Genomic DNA, 19,751 nt, shown 5'->3' with positions numbered 1-19,751 from the left:
AAAATGCATAGCGTTACAGGTGGCAAGACGAAGCAATGTTGATGAATACATTAGATTCACAACCTTATTGAGAAAATAAATGTGGAGGCTGCCTGGCTGGCGAAATTGGGAGCAGAAAATTGGTGAATTTTAGGTTGAAGTTAGCACCAACGAAATCGCTGCAGAAAAACTTCTATACAATTATCAATAAGAAGCTGTGAGAGACTTAGCAAGATCGATATGTTTGTCAGCTCGAAACTTGTGGCCAGCGAGGTTAGCGTCAAAATCGCACTAATCAATGAATACAGTCTATATATTAGGTTCTTAGCCGTTGTAGTTACTACTTATTACAGTCGAGTGTCAACAATATGCAGTTTAAATCCAAACTGCATGCTTTGTTTGGCTGGTTACAACTGTATGTAATTGACATCTAATTGCAGATGTAAATTACATACAGGTGTAACTGATGCAGTTGAATATCACACACAAAATGTCCACTTGATACAAGCCTTACAGCTTCCGAAATAACATTTAAATCCAATAGATGAAAGCTTTGACGTTTCCTTTTACTTCTGCCACTGTTTTTGATTCAAGATTATCTTCAAAATTAGAAATTATATCTACAATTTATACAATTTTTTATTTTCATTTCGACATTTTTTCTTATAACCCAACTAATGGTTATCGACTGAACGAATTATATTTACGGTAGTTATTTAAAAAATCGTCCTTTCTACTAAAGTACAATGCATCTATCAACACTTAGATTCACACAAAAATTTGCACACACTTTTCCAAAATACGTTTTGCGATGACAATATTGTAAATGTGATTTTGTTAAATTTCCGCTTTGATGATGATATGATGATCTTATAAATTATTATTCGTGACAATTTTTTTATGTTTTAAATTGATTTATTTAAAAAAAGGCATTGTATATAAGAATCGTGTTTTTTTTTCTTCATATTATCATTGTTTTTATACAGTCTGTTTGTTTATTTAAGGAATCAATCATAAGGTGACCTTTAATTTAGAAAATCAAGGTTTCGTTCGTCGTGAACGAAGATCACCTTATGATGTTTGCCGTCACCCAAAATTTGAAAATTTCTCATCAATGGGTATACGATCGTCGTATAATGTTGGTGCTTGTAAAATAATTCCAGCTGTTCCAGCAAATACAGCTAATGTGAATATCCATAAAAATAGTCTATCCAATACCATTGCCACATACTTCCAATCTTCTTTTACCTGAAACATAATTAATTGAGATGAAATAACTTCAAAAGTATTTGATTTCCTTCTGGAAAGCCTATTATATCACTAGATAGCACGGGGAAGAACAATAACTGACGGACGACGATTTGCGAACTGATTTGTAGGTTCTGTAAGAAAGATCAAGAATTGACGTTTTTTATTCGGAAATATTTAAAAGGTACCCTAAGAAACATTTTCTGGTCGAGTATCAAGCTGACAACTGGCACTCTATCCGGATATAATGTTAAAATAATTATCGATTTTAAAAGTTATTTTAATTTTGGGAGCTCGTGGCCATACCTATATTTTTGGTTGCCATATTTCATCTATATCAGATTTCCAGAGCTAGTTTTTTCATGTTAGTTAAAATAAGAATTTACGCCCTTTTTAAAAAACTGAGTTAATAGAGTCGACGGGTTCAAAATTAAAATACTTTTGGTAAAAATTAAAAATCTTCTACGTTATTGCTTTACCTTTGTTGAATCTTCTAACATTTTTGTATGTTCCGCAATAAAACGTACACAAAAACATGATTTATGAATTTCTGGCGGACATCTTGAATGTGAAAAAGCTGGATTTCTTAAAACTGGACTTTTGATTTCATCATCAATTCCTCCGCATGACATACTTAAATCTTCAGATTCTGAATGTGGTACCCCAACAACTGGTCCATGAATTTGACAACTTCCACCAAAAGGTCCACCGTCTACTAAACTAGAAATAAAAAAATAAAAAATTATGTAAAGTTTGATTCATAATAAAAATGAAAATTTTGTTTGTTCGATTTTTTTTTCCAAAATTTGACTTCAAAACGCTGAAAAAAACTAACAACAACAGAAAAAAAACAAAATTTTGACCAGTCAATACTTGAAGAAACTCAAGACGAACAAATAAAGACAATCGAGAAAGAATCGATAAGCTTGGCATCGAGTTAACAGGGTAAACATTTTTATAAACGTGAAGCTGACAAAAATTTGAAGAAAATGAAACCCGATAATTTACGATACATATTCAATATAAATTATATGAATAACTTAAAAACATATTTATTTATTTTTCTGAAATTTTAGGGTGGGTATTATACTAATGGTTTAAAACCGTTTTATATAAGAAAAAAAAATCTCAAGGTGATCAGTCCCCTTAAGTTAAAAACTTTCTTTTAAATTATTTTGTCTTATACAAGATCCTGAAAAAAATAAAAGCAATATATTTTAAAATAATACAATTGAATGTGGTATAATTACCATTGAATATCGAATTAAATTTGGTATAACCACGCAGGTGGAAAGTTGATAAATAGAAATGGTGTAATCTGTAGTAATCTCACTCATCAGAAAGATTTTTCACAATGAAAGTAAGAAACGGAAAAAGAAGAAATAACTTTCAAAGAATTGTATAGCATTTTTCCAGTGGGTAGAAACTTATTGAAATGTATAAAATTAATAATAAGCCCTTATGAATACCAAAATTATTTCAATTGATTTTTAAAATAGCAGAAAAATAAAGCGACTTTGTTATTTATTTAAGTTAAAGGTACTGTCAATAAACTTCTTCAATATTTAAAAAGATAACTCAGAGAATATACACATAGAAGCTCACATATGGTTTTTTTGTCCTCAAAACTTTGTTAGTTTGTCCTTTGTCAAATCATAGACGTCCACTAAATTATTTATTTATTTCTACAATATCTTAAAATAACGTTCCATTTCTCGACTGATAGTTAATCTGCACAAAGGAAAAGGAGATACTCGAGATCAAACAAATTATCGCGGATTGACACTTACTTCTAACGTCAACAAACTTGCTTCATAGATATTGAAAAAGCGGCTGATAAAGTCGATAGGAATTTATTATAGCTGAAACTATATAAAATAGGACTAAATAAAGATATGATCCTCGCTTTACAGTCAATATACAAAAGTGCAACTTGTTGCGTAGGAATTGGCAAAAATCAGTATCAAGTGTATTTGAAATGAAGAGTATAATATATGAAATAAGACGTTCTTATGAATAAAACAAAGAAAACAATACAGAAGTGTTACAATTACAATAGCAATTACAAAGCCAGGTCGGTTTGGTGTGTTTATTGACAGCTTTCATGCTTTATTCAAGCATATTATATATTATACTCTTCTTACTTCATCTTAATATATATAAATCTCGTGTTACAATGTTTTTCCTCAATGGACTCCTAAACCACTTAACCGATTATAATAAAATTCGCACACCATGTGCAGTTCGATCCAACTTGAGAGATAGGATAGTTTAAATCTCAAATTATAGTCGCAATTTTAATTTATTGCTAATTATTTGTCTGTTATTATTTGACAGTCACAATTATCTGTTAACTCCAAATGATTCTAACAGATGTCGATACCTTTCGACTGGGTTGAGTAAGTAATCAATAGATGGCGCCGCTATGGTAAATAGTTTTATCAAAATAATGTATATTGTACACATTGAAAAGGTCTACAGAAAAGTCCGTGATGGTATATGTCTATCTATTATGCATTGCACCTTCAACGTTGCATTGCACCCGTGCGAAGCCGGGGCGGGTCGCTAGTATATTATAAATGGCTAGGGAGATGATTGTCAAACTGTATATCTTCCACCCAAGCGTTCAAATCATTAATGTATATGAGAAATAGTAAAGCCGACAAATGACAACCTCTGTCCTTGATTCATTTCCAATACACTTGATATTTGATTTTTGCCCATTCCCTTCAAGAAAGAGTAACTAGATTGGAAATGTTAAAGACCACTGGTACAAAGATTATTTCACAGTAAGAGATTAATTATAAAAAGTTGACGCTTATGTGTACGATTCAATGTACGCACTCTACAATCATGTCACATTTCTCAGTCCCATGTAAAAGAGTGATAAAATGAAAATAATTTTTTTTTTTAAATATAAAATATTTTTTTATCTCGTTTTAAAACATTATGTTGGTATCTTTGTGTACAATTATAGACTTAGGGCTTACGGTGATATTTTCGTCGGAAGCTGCATTTTATGCAGAAAGCAAGCCACTTTACACAGTGATACTAGGGACCAATAAGAATGAGGTATCTTTGTGTACAATTATAGCCTTAGGGCTTACGGTGATATTTTCATCGGAAGCTGCATTTTATGCAAAAAAAGCAAGCCACTTTACACAGTGATACAAGGGACCAATATGAATGATTTCATCCGAGGAAACACAAATTTCATCCATTGGAATTCCAGATGGCGGACCTTTTCCAAAATGGCGTCTGTATAATTTAAAACATTTATATAATCAAAACGGTTGCACCGATTTAAGTGATTGAGGTGTCAATCGTTTCTTCTTGACATCTCTAATCAAAAGAAAAACATACCATTTAAATAAATAAAGATGACGGCCGAATATTAAAAAAAATATGTCATTTTTCCATAAAATTTTTCATTCTAGTGAAAATAACAACTAAATATCCGTTGATATGGTCACATAATTTTTTATTTAAATAAAACCTGTTAAGATTAGCTACAAAAAAAAAAAAAAAAAAATAGCTTGACAATCCGTCAAGTAGTTTTTGAATTATACGCATTACAAAAGAAGCGCCTGTTTTGAAATCCTTTATTGCACGTAATGTACATACTCCAGTAGACATGTACTTTCTACCTGGAAAGTACTCCGAAGTTAATGAAATTTTTACAGGCTATTTGAGGGTACTCTAGGATGTCTATAATAAGTTTTCGACCTTGAGGACCCTGTGCTAACTTGAGGGGGAGGAGCAAAAACACCAAAATTGTCGAACTTTTTACAATTTTTCGCTTATATCTCCTTACTTAAGCCAATTTTGTGTTCTATATTCGGTTACAAAGTTGTAGAACATTAAATTGGCTAAAATTTGGTATTTAAAAGGTTTTTCTAGACTCATTAGTGCCCGAGATACAGCTGATCAAAGGTAGATCAAAGTTACTCGAAATGTAAAAAAGTAAGCGAAACATGAAGGTTTTGTCCCTATAACTATTTATTACCATCATATCGTGTTAATTATATTAATCGCACGTCAATATCAACAGTTTAATACAACTATGGCCCCAATCCTACCCCCTACCCCTTCCCCAACTTTCTCCCTTCCTTAAACGTGAAGGTGTCTCATTTTAATGTAAAAAGTGCATTTTTAGAAACCTTCACTCATACCGTGGTGTACGACTTTGTTGAATGGTGTACGAGTCGTTTTTTGTAATGGCCAAGTTGTTTTAGATTTCTAGTTATAAACTCGCTAGAGAGTAAGCCGAATTTACTTTTAATTGTTGTGAATGGAGATAAAACTATTTTTCAAGCTTATTAACTTTAATTGAAGATAAAGTAATTGAAGTAAAAGTAAACAAAATTAAGTTATTATTGTCGAAAGTCTGCAGTCAAAAGTACTTTTGACTAATTTCGCCAGCTAACAGTAGTTTTGACCGGATACAAGTTTTCACTGTAACATCAACATTGTTTAAAATGTATACTTTTATGGATTCTCGTTCGAGGTTTTTAAAGTTATGCACTATAAAACAACACAAAACTTAGCCATTTTTTATTATTTGTTTGGAGTAATTTGAATAAATAGATTGGTTATAAATGTATTTACCTTCCTGGTGACAAATCTTCTTTCGAGGGTGTTCGACTTGAATATCGTTTTGGACTACAAGAATCATCATCACTCTGCGACGTTGGTTGATATGGATAGAAACATGCAGCCATATTTTTTCCAGCTGCTTGATTTGCTGTCGTTCTCCCTGTTGTACCACTGCGTAATGCACCTCGAAGAAGTAGCCTATTAAAAGTAGAAAATTGGTAACTATATCATAAGAAAATTTGCAGGGAAAAAAACATATTTTTCCTTACCTATTTGTTTCAAAAGAATATTGCGGCCTTCTCATTACTAATAATCTTGGTAATATGTGTATAAATACCCTCTTCACCCAAGGCGCCATACGATGTGTTTGTGGAGACCGAAAATGTACATTTAATACGACGACTGTTACACATATACTGAAAAAATAATGTAAAAATGTTATTAGAGTATTTATATTAAGAAGAATCGAGTATTTTACTTATCAGGAAGGTAAATAGCCCAGAAAAATAATTCAATAAAAAAGTCGATCTGCTTAAAAAATCTAAGTTAAGTTTTTTCACCGAAACTATCTCTATTGGGCTATAAAAAATGACCTATAAAAAGTCCATTTCAAAATTCCGATTCCGATTTTGTTGGTAAGACATGTTGCACCACTCCGCAAAAGTAAAAAATTTCAAAAAATACTTATTTTGATGTGAAAAGAAAAACCCCAAAGTTTCGCTGCCCAAACTTTTAATCAATATAACAGCCTTTTTTTAGTTTTATTCCAGTAATTTTCAAGATAGCGACAAAAAAATTAAGATTTAAGGTCCCTATTGAATGAATAATTAATCAATCTGGTGTCAAAAACTTTTGGGCCACCACTCTTCGATTTTCCTACATGCACTGGACTAATGCATGTATGCAAATTTAAATTTAATTCTAGGTACTACACTACAATTGAAGTACGTCGTAAATTATAACTCTCAATTACTATTTTATAGCCAATATATTAAAGCTTGGTATCAATAAAAGATATGATCCATAATTTGAATATTCAATATTCTATGCACATACAAGATTGCGATACCTCACATATACACCATTATAGAGAAAATCGTATGTAATCAATCATTCGCATTGTACTGTTCTTGGTACAATAAATGAACCTAGAATTTTTCTATTCTTACGAAAAACTTGTTTGGTAGGTATATTGATTTGCGGTTTTTTGCATTGGTTCAGAAAAGTATCCTAAAAAATTAAAGCGGAACTTGAGTTCCCCCCCTCCGCGCCATTGGAGTGAAGGGTGTTTACATCGTAAAGGAAATTGTATATTTTTAAAGGATTTTAAAATGGTCAAAATGCTAAAATAACCCGAAATTTAAGATATTTTTATTAAAAAACTCCTTTATGCACCTCTCCCTCCCTTTCGGGGGTCTGAAAGACTCTCAAAACGAACTAGATCATGTTTTTGCTAGTTAAGACTACTTATGTGGGCTAAAAGATGAGGAGGGGTAACAAATTAAACCTTTTTATTGAAAAGTCCAGATCAGCTCTAAAAACCCTTTTATACGCCATTAAAAGTCTTAACTCGCAAAAAAAAAATGCTCCATTTCATTTTGAGCCTTTCAGATCCCCGAAAGGGATGGGAGATGCATAAAGGAGTTTTTTAATAAAAATCAGCTATTGGACTCAATTTCTATCATTTTCATGTTGTTTTTTATGGTTTATATTTTTCTTCTATCTTCTAGCACGACCCTAACAGCTTTTAGGTATAGTCCTTTACTTTCTAAGTCTTCAATTTTGAAATAAGTTCCAGAAAACACATTGTCAACATTTTTGTTATTGTTCAAACGTCAACAATAACAAAAATGTTGACAATGTGTTTTCTGGAACTTATTTCAAAATTGACACATTGATACATTGTTTAGTTGATGAAACAGAATATATCGTCAAAATACCTTAATAATTGTGAACTAGCTGTTAAACTCTCTGTGTGTACGGAAAAGTAAGGGAAAGAGCGATAGAAACCCATGGAACATTCCAGAATATTCGAGAAAGTTCTAGAAAATTCGATAGAAATCCATAGAACATTCCAGAATGTTCGAGAAAATTCTAGAAAATTCGATAGAAATCCATAGAACATTCTAGAATGTTCGAGAAAATTCTAGAAAATTAGACATAAACCCATGGAACATTCCAGATTGTTCGAGAAAGTTTGATAAAATTCAATAAAAATCCATACAACATTCGAGAATATTCGAGAAAGTTCTAGAAAATTCGATAGAAATCCATAGAACATTCCAGAATGTTCGAGAAAATTCTAGAAAATTCGATAGAAATCCATGGAACATTCCAGAATTTTCGAGAAAAATCGAAAGACATTTGCGCCAGTAGCGCCATCTAGTGAAAATTGTACTATTGACAGTGGCGCCATCTATTGAAAATTATTAGAACTATTTTTAATCTATTTTCTATGAATTCCTAGATCATTTTTAATTCCACCCCCACCAAACTCCCTTATTCACAATGCACCCCCACCAAACTCCCTTATTCACAATGGGAGCCTAAGGGCTACCCAATGACATAATCCCCTACCGAAGGTCAATGGTTAGTTTTAGGGAAAATCGGGGACATACAAACAAACACTCTCTTTTTATATATATAGATTAACAGAAATTCAAATATACGGACTATATTAGCTTTGTGGTTGGGCAGTTTTTTTTCGTCCTTTGATTGCGAAGTATGCGGAAGTGCAATTAATTCTTCAGTACACTTATGAAATGCAAGCTCTGAATGCACAAATGCAACAAATGTGGTCACTTTAAACATCTTAGTGGGCCAGTATATCAATTGTTGAAAAAAGCCGAAGAAGTCTTCACTAGCTATGGAAAATCATTATGAACATATAACGGTGCAATCAGAGAACCAAAATCTAGTTGTTTATAGTTCTCGAAGTGCATATATGTGTACTTCTACAAAGACTGTTTGCAAATAAATTGTTTAGATTTTTGAAATAATATTATAACAACATTCCTAATTTACTTGTTCTCGGTATTAAGAATACTTTAGATATCTCTCAAATATTATACAAATATTTGTTATTATTATGGGAGTTAGCATGAAAGTATTTTAGTTGACAGTTGATATGTCAAACATGGACACATTTCTCATCATGCATTGCAAGATTAGAATACCTGTGTTTTATATTAACTTAGATTTGATTTGTTTGTTTGTTTGATTGGTCGATAATTGACTTGACAACTGACTTATCGATAATTCATTTTCAGTACATATTAGATGACGTTGATGGAAAGTTTCAATAACTGATTTAAATTTTATGTTATCTTTATTCAAAATTAATATTTCTTCAAAAAACTTTTTCGTGTATTTTTCCGCAATATCGCTTCAAAAAATAATTAAATTTCTTTATCATTGATTAGAACTTTAAACATATTTTTTCACTCTCTCTCGTGAAATTCAATGTTGTTTTTTTGCACTTCTTGTTTCATGCATGCTGAACAGTTGGTTTGATCTATACCTATACGAAAATAACCAAATAGGACTGAGGATCTTAAAAATGAAATACGATTTTTTCTCATTGTAAATGAAATAATTGTAAATGTACCATATTATGGGATGTTTAGACATTATGCACTTTGTAGCTAATTATTGAATTTAATATAAATATTTCCACTATAAAAATGAATGTTTGTCGTACAAAATGATTTATTAACAATTAGTTTGGTACGTTTGTTCACGCCTTAGTCTTTAATTTATAGTATTAAAGTTAATTTTCTTGACTTCTAGTTTGTCTCTAATTCCGTGATAAAATTTGGCTTTGAACCTGATAAATTAAAAATAATTGTTTTGTTAAACGTAAGTAAGTTTATTGAGTATTTTTATATAAAATTTGATTAAAAAACAAAAAATTTTAATGTTTAATAATTAAAAATAAGAAAAAAATAAATATTATATAGCTGAATAATGATAGTAATAAATCACAAGTATTATATATATTATGGTTATTAAATTAATTAAGTTACTAGAAATTATTATTTCCTGATTTTTTACAACTAGTAAAAGTTATTTTAACACAAATAATCATTGAAAACGCAGTTTCAATTTTCTCCTTTACAATGTGATACTCATCAAATCAAATTTCAACCCTGCTCATTATTTCGGGAATTAAAAACACAGTAGATGCTTATCATAAAAATCAAATCTTTTAGAATTAATTAGACAAATTATAAAACCGGAAAACAAACATGTCCCGTAATAACCTCACAAAAATCTACAGTATCTACTGCTTCTATTGGTATAAAATATTTTAATAACTATAACACCAATTTAAAATGAGATCACCAAGTTAAAAATAATAATTTCTTATTTTCCATAATTTCGTTAGACTTCCGTAGTATGGTTCACCATCACTGATTTAAGAACATAATTTAAAGAAAATAATTTGAAAAAGCTTTAAAATGATTTATTTATTCATTCCAATCAATAGTTTTACAAATTTAAATATGATAAACTTATTTGTAAACTAAAAAAAACCTTAACAATGCAACACTATCACCTTACGCAAACAGACAAAATGTTTGTATTAAGCTAGATGTTAACTGATCGTTCAAATTTTGAGATCGGTATTAGTATTTAATTGATTAGGTTTGTTCAAAAGTCGATTATTTGGTTCATATTTTAATTCTAGGGGTTCGGTGATTTTTTAAAATAAAAAATTTATTTAGTGTTTTTTATTTTTTGATCAAAATAAAAAACTCCCGGAATAACGTACTACACTAATTGAGAAAAGAAAGCAACAAATTCTATCCCTATCTTACGTTCAAAAAGAGTGAATGCTTATATGAGACAAAAGCCTGATAATCAAGAACTGTATGAAGGTAGGTACATATTCACATTAAAAGAGTAAAGAACTTTTAGCTCATAATGATATGTCGCTTTTTAAAGAGGCATAAAAACTAAATAAAATCTTCTATGACATGTACATACTTCAAAATGTAAAACCACCTTCTATCCTTACCCAAAGATAAATAATATACAAGTAAAGATACATATTAAAGTCACACATAAAAAGTATGGTTTTATGTATAAATGTTTAAATACTCTGTTCTGTTGTGTTATGTTATATAATATCAAACTAAACAATATTATCTCTGAGCGTCCTTTTTATTTTTTTTGTACCTACCATTATTATTACGTGTTTATTTTGTATGTACTGTATGTATAACACATCTGCTTCTATTTTTATTTGTATAAAATTATAATCAAAACACAATATAATTGACAATGAAGTCTTTAAGTGAATATATTTTGGCTTTCTGGCATAAAGTTATTGTTTTTATCCTGAAATACAAAATAAACAATTTTATGACGTTTTTACATATTCAGATGTTTATGGGACGACACCACGCGTAAAAGACATGTGAACTATTCGTTGTGTGCGTAGTCATGGTAGGGACAATAAAATCGATGCCAGCGCTTTAAGTGAAAAATTTTGGAGTTAAAGGGGGCTGTTATGACTAATTTGCAATTCTTTACATGTTAATGTAATAGAAATGTCAAATTAAAATTATTGAAAAAAACGAATTAATTAAACTTAATGCATTAAAAATTGTGAAAATAAGAAATCAAATTGAACAAATATTATTTTTCAAATGTAAATTATCATAATTATTTATTTAAATTTGTGAAACAAGAATATTAAATTTTAAATGTAAGTCTTAAATGCAATCCATACAATTATATATGCGTCCATACAATTCTATAATTAGAGTAGTGTATCGTTACCATGGAAACGAAACTCACGCACGGAGCGAATACCTGTAAGACTTTTTTCATTGAATAAAAATATCAAAGTTACCTGCTTTATTTTACATTTTAATGTTTTTTGTCATATTTGCTTACCACTGTTTTTTATAATTTCGGTAGTTTTCCTAGGTTTTTATACAAACTTTATAGTTTGTGTTCTCATATAAATTTTGTACATATAATTTTATATACTCAAGCTGCGATTAACTTTTTTTTTTAGAATTGCACATTAGCACACTGTACAGCGATATTTAAACGACACGGTGACCAAAATTAAAATAAAAACAATAATTTTAATGTTTTATTTAATTCATTATCAAAATTTTGTTGTCAAAAATTGTGGCATTAATTTATCTTATAACAGTAAATTTTGTTTGTTAGTTACACTAGACATTAAGAATGCTTTTTCCTCGGCACCATGATCGGTAATTATGTCTGAATTGCGAAGAAAGCGAGTTGATAGTGGGCGAACATACTATTAACATAACGTCGGGTGTACCGCGAGGCTCCGTACTTGGTCCAATACTGTTGAACGTGGCCTACGAAAGTGTGCTGGATACTGAGGTGCGTAAAGGAGTCAGTATTATCGGATATGCGGATGATACTGTACTAACAATAAAGGCGAAAACTACAGAAGAACTAATTGGAAATGTTAATACTGCTATCGTTAATGTAGTTCAAGCAGTAAAGGGTAAGGGGCTAAAGGTTGCATCAGAGAAATGTGAGGCGGTTCTTTTATACGACGGAAGGAGGCTTACAATGGTTCATCTTAATACGGATGGGATAGAGATTGACACAAAAAAGAAAATTATATATTATCTAGGAGTTGTTTTTGGGATAAGTTTTCGTATGAAGATCCAAGTCGTCAGATCCAAGCATTCGCAATAAAGTCGGAGAAGGCAGCTATGAAACTGTAAGGATTTATACCATGTTTTGGTGGACGAAAAATCTCGTCAAGAAGGATTCTTAGTGGTGTGGCCCATTCTATTATGCTATATGCATGTCCAATATGAGGCCATGAACTGTCAATCAAGTGCAATCTCGATATACTGGAGAAAGTGCAACGAAGGATTGCTCTTCGGGTTTGTTCTGGCTTTGGGACTTTTTGGACGGAGGTAGCCCTGGTACTAGCAGGAATTCCACCGATTGATTTGATAGTGCGTGAACGGTTAGCATGGTACAGAGAAACCACCGATGAGATTGATAATAATTACAAAGAATGATGGCAGGAAAGATTGGGGACAAATACCGGAAAGGCTGCTTGGACAAAGAGACTTATACCGAATGGCATTAAATGGAACATGACATCGCATGGAGAAGTAGAATTTTATATAGCACAGGCGCTGAGAGGACATGGTTACTTTGGCGAATATAGAAAGCGGTTCAAGATATCGGTTCAAATTGCACTCTGTGTCTAGAACTCGAATGGCCTGGTAGGGCCCTTGACATGAATCCAAGAAGTCCGGGTTCGTGTGTATTTTTTTCAATTCTCTTTATTTAATAATATAATGTAGTTACAATTATTGTTATTTTTGGAGCCGGTGTCAGCCAAGGAGACAACTGTGACAGAACAGTTGCATTAACTTCGGCTGACACCGACTCAAAAAATAACAATGATTGTAGCTACATTATATTATCGTTATTTTTTACTTTTTAGTGTATATTAATTTGTTTTGGAATAGTTTTTTTCTTCGATGTCTCATGTATGGACTGGATTGTCAGAACTGGACTAAATTGAAATGGGACCACTCGGGAAGCATCAGCTTTCAAGTAGAAAAATAATCTTCAAAATTGGTTCATCCAGTCGCAAATTCTGAGGTAACAAACATTAAAGAAAATACAGTCGAATTGAGAACCTCCTCCTTTTTTTGTTTGAAGTCGGTTAAAAAATAATTTAAGGTTAGACCGTGAATACAGGATAAGCGTAACCAGAAAAAATCTAAACTATTAACAGTCGGCGAATGATCTTTTGAAAAAAACTTTCTGCAACAAACATTTGCATCCATAGTATTCCATGTTGTTCCTATCCCTTTACTCTGTGAATATGGGTGTATGTTCCAGAAATTAAGGTAAGCGTTTTATTTTTACTACAATCCATTTAATTTTACCATTCATATGCTTTCACTAAAACTTTGTAAAATCGGACCTAAATTATGTAAAGTCAATTGTTGTTACCCTCAACTTATTTTAATTTTGAAATGTTATATATTTATATTTACATTCTCAAAGTAATATGAAAATCTCTGGTAGTACATATTTATGAGGTAAACTTTTATGATATATTAAAATTTATGACGGAAAGGATTGAAATTTATTTAATTATTAATATCTACATTTATACGTTATAACCCTTATAAAGTTGTTATTAGGACTTATGTAACTTTCTATTCGATATTATATTTCTCATTTTGTCTAAAAATTTATTTGAAAAGGAATCAATGTTATTAATAACAATAAATATATCAAGTGAAATTATATAATCCTTTGTTCTTGTATGATATACATTAGTTAGTAACAGAGGCGTAGCGAGCTTAACGCGTGCCCGGGGCACAATATTTTCTTAGCGCTCCTCTTCTTTCGAAAACCATATAATATTATATGTCAAATATACTCGCAATGAATAAATAAATAAAGTAAAATAATTAAAATCATAGGCTTAAGCTAGGCTTTAAATTTGAGACAAAAAATGTAGTTGAGAAAACAAGACTTGATTTGGAAATGTATATGATCATCTAGAATTAGTTAAAAAGATACCTATTATTTATTTCTTTCCACTTCTTTGGGCATTTTGCGGCGTTTTCTTATTGTTGCATCAAAATTTCATTTTTAACAAGAGACTTTGCTTTTTCTATTGCCTATTCACGGAGCTCATGATTCAAGACCATATCTAATATATTACATATTTTATCACACAAATCAACAAAGGAGATAATTTATGTAACCACACAGCGTAGATTCCATAAAGAAGTGCTGGCAGACACAGGTCGAGTCAGCCCTGCCAGTAGAAAAGACGTCCTTTTTCTATTATGGATATATTATCACAGTTTGATTTAGACTATTAGTGCTTCTTTTTTTCCTTTTTATTTACGAATTAACATTTGTTATATTACGCTGGCACTTTTAAAATATATTTTCCAGATATCAATTAAGTATAATAAAAAAAAATATCCAACAATTTTTTGTTTTGCGAACCAGTTGGCGCCTCTTGTGAGTAGCACGCCGACATGATGAACCCCCTCGCCCACCCCTTGCTACGCCACTGGTTAGTAATCATTTGTTAACAATTTCCATTTCATTGTTTTTATTATTCACTTTACTTTTTTTTAACTCAAGCAACCACAACTTTTTTTTTCAACCTATTTTTTAGATGCATCTTGTTCAGGAAATTCTCCTGATTATTTTGGTACCTCCTTTTTGTTCAAGCGATAGGCAAAATGTTTTTAATAGGAAAAAATGGATTGTTTTCATTTTGTGTTTGACGTATGTTTTTCGATAACCTCGCAACATCTGCGCACGGCGTGCAGTCATGCCCTTAGTGGAGGGCTCATTTGAAACTGCTCATTTGAAACTGTTGAATGAACAGAAAAGCTGTTGAAATTTTTCAGAAAAATTTGTTTTTCTCAAAATTGCGGCTGTGTATCGGGCTAAAATTTACCACTTTCAATTTTCGAATATCAAAGGAAGTTGAAAATGTGAGGTTACAGTAGCTTTCTCGAGATTTTGATATTCTTTACTATGTTCAGGTTTCAATAGCATGTAAGGTCAAATAGCAGAAATTCTTAACAAACAATTCTTTTTTTATTCGCCTCATTTCGATTAATAGAAGCAGAGATATTCAAGAAAACCGGAAAACTCCTTTTCTGTATTTTTACAACAAAAGAAACATTTAAAAAAAAAATTAGCCATTTGTAAAAATTTATCGAATTCATTATCAAAATTCGCAAGATTTATACAACTAATTTTAAAAAATATATGGTTTTTTTAAATATCTTAGTTTGACTTCTCTTCGACCATAAAAATCCGCATAGCAGTAAAGACGACGCATAAAGATTGTAGATGGCTCAATGAAAATATAATTCCCAGTTTTTAATTCATTAAGATAAAAGCTGCCCTTTGTTGAATAGTTTTTTTTACTTAATTGCTTGTTCATACACATTAAGACAACGAATTCATCACGACAGTATAGTGTACGCCTTTTCGTTGAAAATATTTAGACACATAATTAATGAGAGTAAAAATGTACACAATTCTAAGGAATTTGACCTACTTATGTACAATTTTCTAAGATTTACAAAAGTGTAATTTGTAAAATGAAATACTCATATAATATCACGTAACGTAACGTCTCCTCAGTGATGTAACACCGTCACCGCTATGAATAAACATGGAAACGAAGAAGAACCTTTACTGTGCTATATATATTTTTTTATAAATTGATTATGAACAATGCATTTCGCCACCAATTTTTTGCTTTGTAAACATTTTCTAAAACCATGCTTTTTTAATTAGTGAAAGAAATAATATATTTTGTTTTATATTTTAACATTTGGAAGTTAAAATAAAATCCAGACGACAGGTAATTACCTTTTACGTTTATTTAAAAACGAAAAGTCTTATATGAAAATTGTGTAGCTGTTTCTAATATAAATCCAAGTTTTCAAGCCCCGCTGGGTGTTGACACAGTTGATTTATTCAAAAATGTGTTATATTAAATATCTTGAAAGTTTTGTTATGATTTGCAGCAAGATAAGTGAATTTTTTTTAGATAATTTACAAATAATTCACTTCAACATGAGTTTTGAATGGAGAAATTTTGAACGTAGCGTTCTTTGAAGCATTCCATCTTGAACGAACTTAAAGCATTCCATGTAACGAACCTAACAGAAGTCTGTGCACCCAACAGAAGATATGGATCCAAAATGTTAGACTTCCGCAATAAAAATTTTTCCCGAAAATTAACTAATTTTGAGCTACAAAAGAGGTTTGGGAAATTGGCATGGAAATAAGTAGATCTCTTCTTTGGGAAATGAATTACATAAAAGTCGATGAAAATTAAGGTCAATCTCACCAAACATTTACTCACGCTTACCGACATTCGACTTAAAAATAGAATGGCAGAATACATAAGTTTGTTCTATTTGTAAATGTGGAATGCAAAATTTTATGAGGTCTTTAAATATAATTCAGTAGATTTTAATTTTTTATTCACTATGGAAAGTTGAAATGAGATTTATGAAAACTTTATCGTGAAAAGGAACTTGATCAACTGTTACCATGGCTATTTTTATAAGTATGGTTTCAAAAATCGTTATTACAAGTCAATCTCACATAACTGAAAATTGGCCAAATTTCTCCACTATGTGTATAGTTGTAAAAAAGTTTAAAAAGTACTTTTAGTTTCTTAACCCGTCAGCACTCGTGTCAATCCTTCGGTAATGCTTAATCGCTTGATGAGATATTTTTTCTTACGCGTTCTGCACATGCGTCAAAAATTTCGCAGCTATCTAAAAATGCGTTATCTATTTTAAAAATAATTTGATTACGTGATTATTGAATGATGTTTGAGAGGGAAAATATTAGAGCAGAGATATAATCCAAATAATTTAATTGGTACGAAAATACATGCACAGGCCTGAAAAATCACGAAATGAATGTTTTTATTTTTTCTTACACCTTTACTCTCGTGATGAGAGAAATTGTCACAATTTATGAAGGACTTAAAAACTGTAAACTGTAGATAGGTGAAAAAATTCATAATTAGAAAATAAATAAAATTAAATGAAGATAAAAAAGTTTCACATCATACAACATTTCAAAAGGCGGGATCAAAATGCTCATAATACGAGAGCTAACGGGTTAATTACTAGGATCCAGAAAGGAAGGGTACTATAACTTGCACGTAATATCTTTTATTCGATAATGACTTAAAAACTAACGCGGATTGGAAATTTTATGGCATAAACTGTTTGTAAATAATAAAAACAACTTTAAACATAAGAAAATAACAAAGGAAAAACATTTTCTAATTTAATTGATACCAAATATAATATAATATGAAGAAACTTACCTAATTGAAACAAGAATCATAGCAAATATTAAATATTTCCCCAACAATGGAACAACTAACGATGTGGGTGGTATAATTTCTACAACCAGTAAAAAGAACACGTGAAGACTAATTAAAATTGAAATGGATAACGTCACCTGTAAAATTAAAACAAAGTATTATAAATTTATAATAAATATTGTTTGTAAATTAATAATACATTTATTTATTTATTATATTTTAGAATATATATATACAGTGTGTCGCATTTAAGATAAAGACCCTCTCACATTTTCGTTATTTAAGGGAATATCGATTCGAAATTTTGCAGTCATACAAAGTGATAGGTAACATTTTTTTAAGATACTTATCCGAAATCAGAACTTTAAACTCAGCCTACTAAAAATTGATAAATAGGACTAGGATTCTTAATATTTTCGATCCTTGCGTCAGAGATGGGTAGAGATATTAGAACAAAGATAGCTTAGAATATTATTTTATATCCATGTACAGATTTTCACGACCAAATTCGCATTTTTAATTTTTACATTACTTTGTTCTTTACTCAAAATTATTAAGTTTATTGAAATATTTGAATACATACCATTAATAAATAATCAATTTGTCCAGTTTTAACATTCCATAGAACCCTTGTTTTAAAAGTTTATTTTTTGATTTTTTAACTAGTTCGCTATGGAATGTAAAAACTGAACAAATTGATAATTTAATAGTGGTATATATTCAAATATTTCAGTAAGCTTTGAAAATACAAAATACAAAAGTATTTCCTAGAATTTTTTTTGTTTTTCTAGAATATTTCACAAGACCACTAGTTAGGAGTTAGGAGTTGAACCTGAAAAAAAATAACACTCCTTTTTTTATAGTTTTGGAGAAAATGAACACCAAAGTTGCGCTCTCAACAGTGAGGTTTACGAAAGAATGCCTCAAATAAAAGTTGTTAATTTTTTTAAAAGGAATAATTTTATATTTAAACTTTTGTTCTATCTCTAACGGTTTCCAAGATCGATACTATTTTATTCGATTGAATGAGCAAAAAAATTTCATTTTAAAATTGACACACCTCTGTCAATTTTGAAGCTAGCAAGTCGGAAAAAAAACGAAAATGTGTACAAGTACTTTTAATTAAGCTAAAAAACTTTTAATTAAGCTTTTTTATTTGATGCATAGTTTTTTTGTAATATGTAAAAAACTGATTAAAGCACCTAACTACTCCCAAAAACGACTTTTTTACGAAATTTTTATAACCCAATAACAATTTGCATTAATTTTTTCCTTTTAGATATTTCGTAAACCTTTTAAAGCCTACTATCTTGCAGATCATGATAAGAAAATTTTAATTTATTGATTAAATTAAGGGAGGTTTTTGTTCCTGTCATAATATTTGTATCCAATAAATCAAAACATTACATAAACATTCCTCTAGTTCAGATATTAAATATTATGAGCTTTCGTAAGCAAAAAACAAACTTTATTTTATTTTATATATTTTTTATCAATATTATCAGGAGTTTTTTTTTTTTTATTACATACTTTTTTTTCTGTGTACATTTTATCAAAAAGTTTTTATATTTGAATTTCGCATATTTTTTTTCACATAAAATACTATCAGGAAAATTTAATTAAAAAAATTTATCATCATTCACGCGAGAAATATGTCGTTCGTGTTTTATTTTGGAATTTTGGTTGCCACTTAATGAATGCAAATATTACAAATAAATAAAAAATGTTTACAACTTAATTGGTAACATGGTGCTATTTCCATGTTTTACTTTTTAAAGCAGATGTACACTTTGCAAAAATAAAATCACGATACATTTTGCGTGGCTAAAAATACATAACATTTGCAGGCATGTTACTTTGTTATTTGTGGCCGTTTGGAACTTTATAAGGGCTCGTTTTAAGGGTCAATAAAAAGAGACATCAGCTTGAAGAGGTGCTAATGCAATAAACTCAAAGAACCGATGTTTGCCATCGGATATTCAACAATATTGATAAAAGTAAAAATAGCCCAATCCTTGCCTGACAAGGCAATGCAAGTGTTAAGTGCATCTCA

At 30.3% G+C, this 19,751-nt stretch overlaps 1 protein-coding gene across 1 annotated transcript in view; it reads right to left on the bottom strand.

Moving 5' to 3' along the window:
* Positions 1–1,065: 1,065 nt before the first annotated feature.
* LOC123290730 (acetylcholine receptor subunit alpha-like) overlaps positions 1,066–19,751 on the bottom strand; it is a 51,331-nt gene continuing 32,645 nt past the window's right edge. The window contains exons 3-7 of the mRNA XM_044871020.1: positions 17,699–17,835; positions 6,093–6,239; positions 5,836–5,994; positions 1,707–1,947; positions 1,066–1,227 (exon numbers count right to left, since the gene is read on the bottom strand). Of these exons, the coding sequence (XP_044726955.1) occupies positions 1,066–1,227; positions 1,707–1,947; positions 5,836–5,994; positions 6,093–6,239; positions 17,699–17,835 (846 nt within the window). The remainder of the gene's footprint in view (positions 1,228–1,706; positions 1,948–5,835; positions 5,995–6,092; positions 6,240–17,698; positions 17,836–19,751) is intronic.

Source organism: Chrysoperla carnea, chromosome 1 (assembly GCF_905475395.1).
Source record: "Chrysoperla carnea chromosome 1, inChrCarn1.1, whole genome shotgun sequence".
NCBI lineage: Eukaryota > Metazoa > Arthropoda > Insecta > Neuroptera > Chrysopidae > Chrysoperla > Chrysoperla carnea.
Note: the sequence above shows the minus strand (reverse complement) of the source record. Positions and strands in the feature narration are given on the sequence as shown.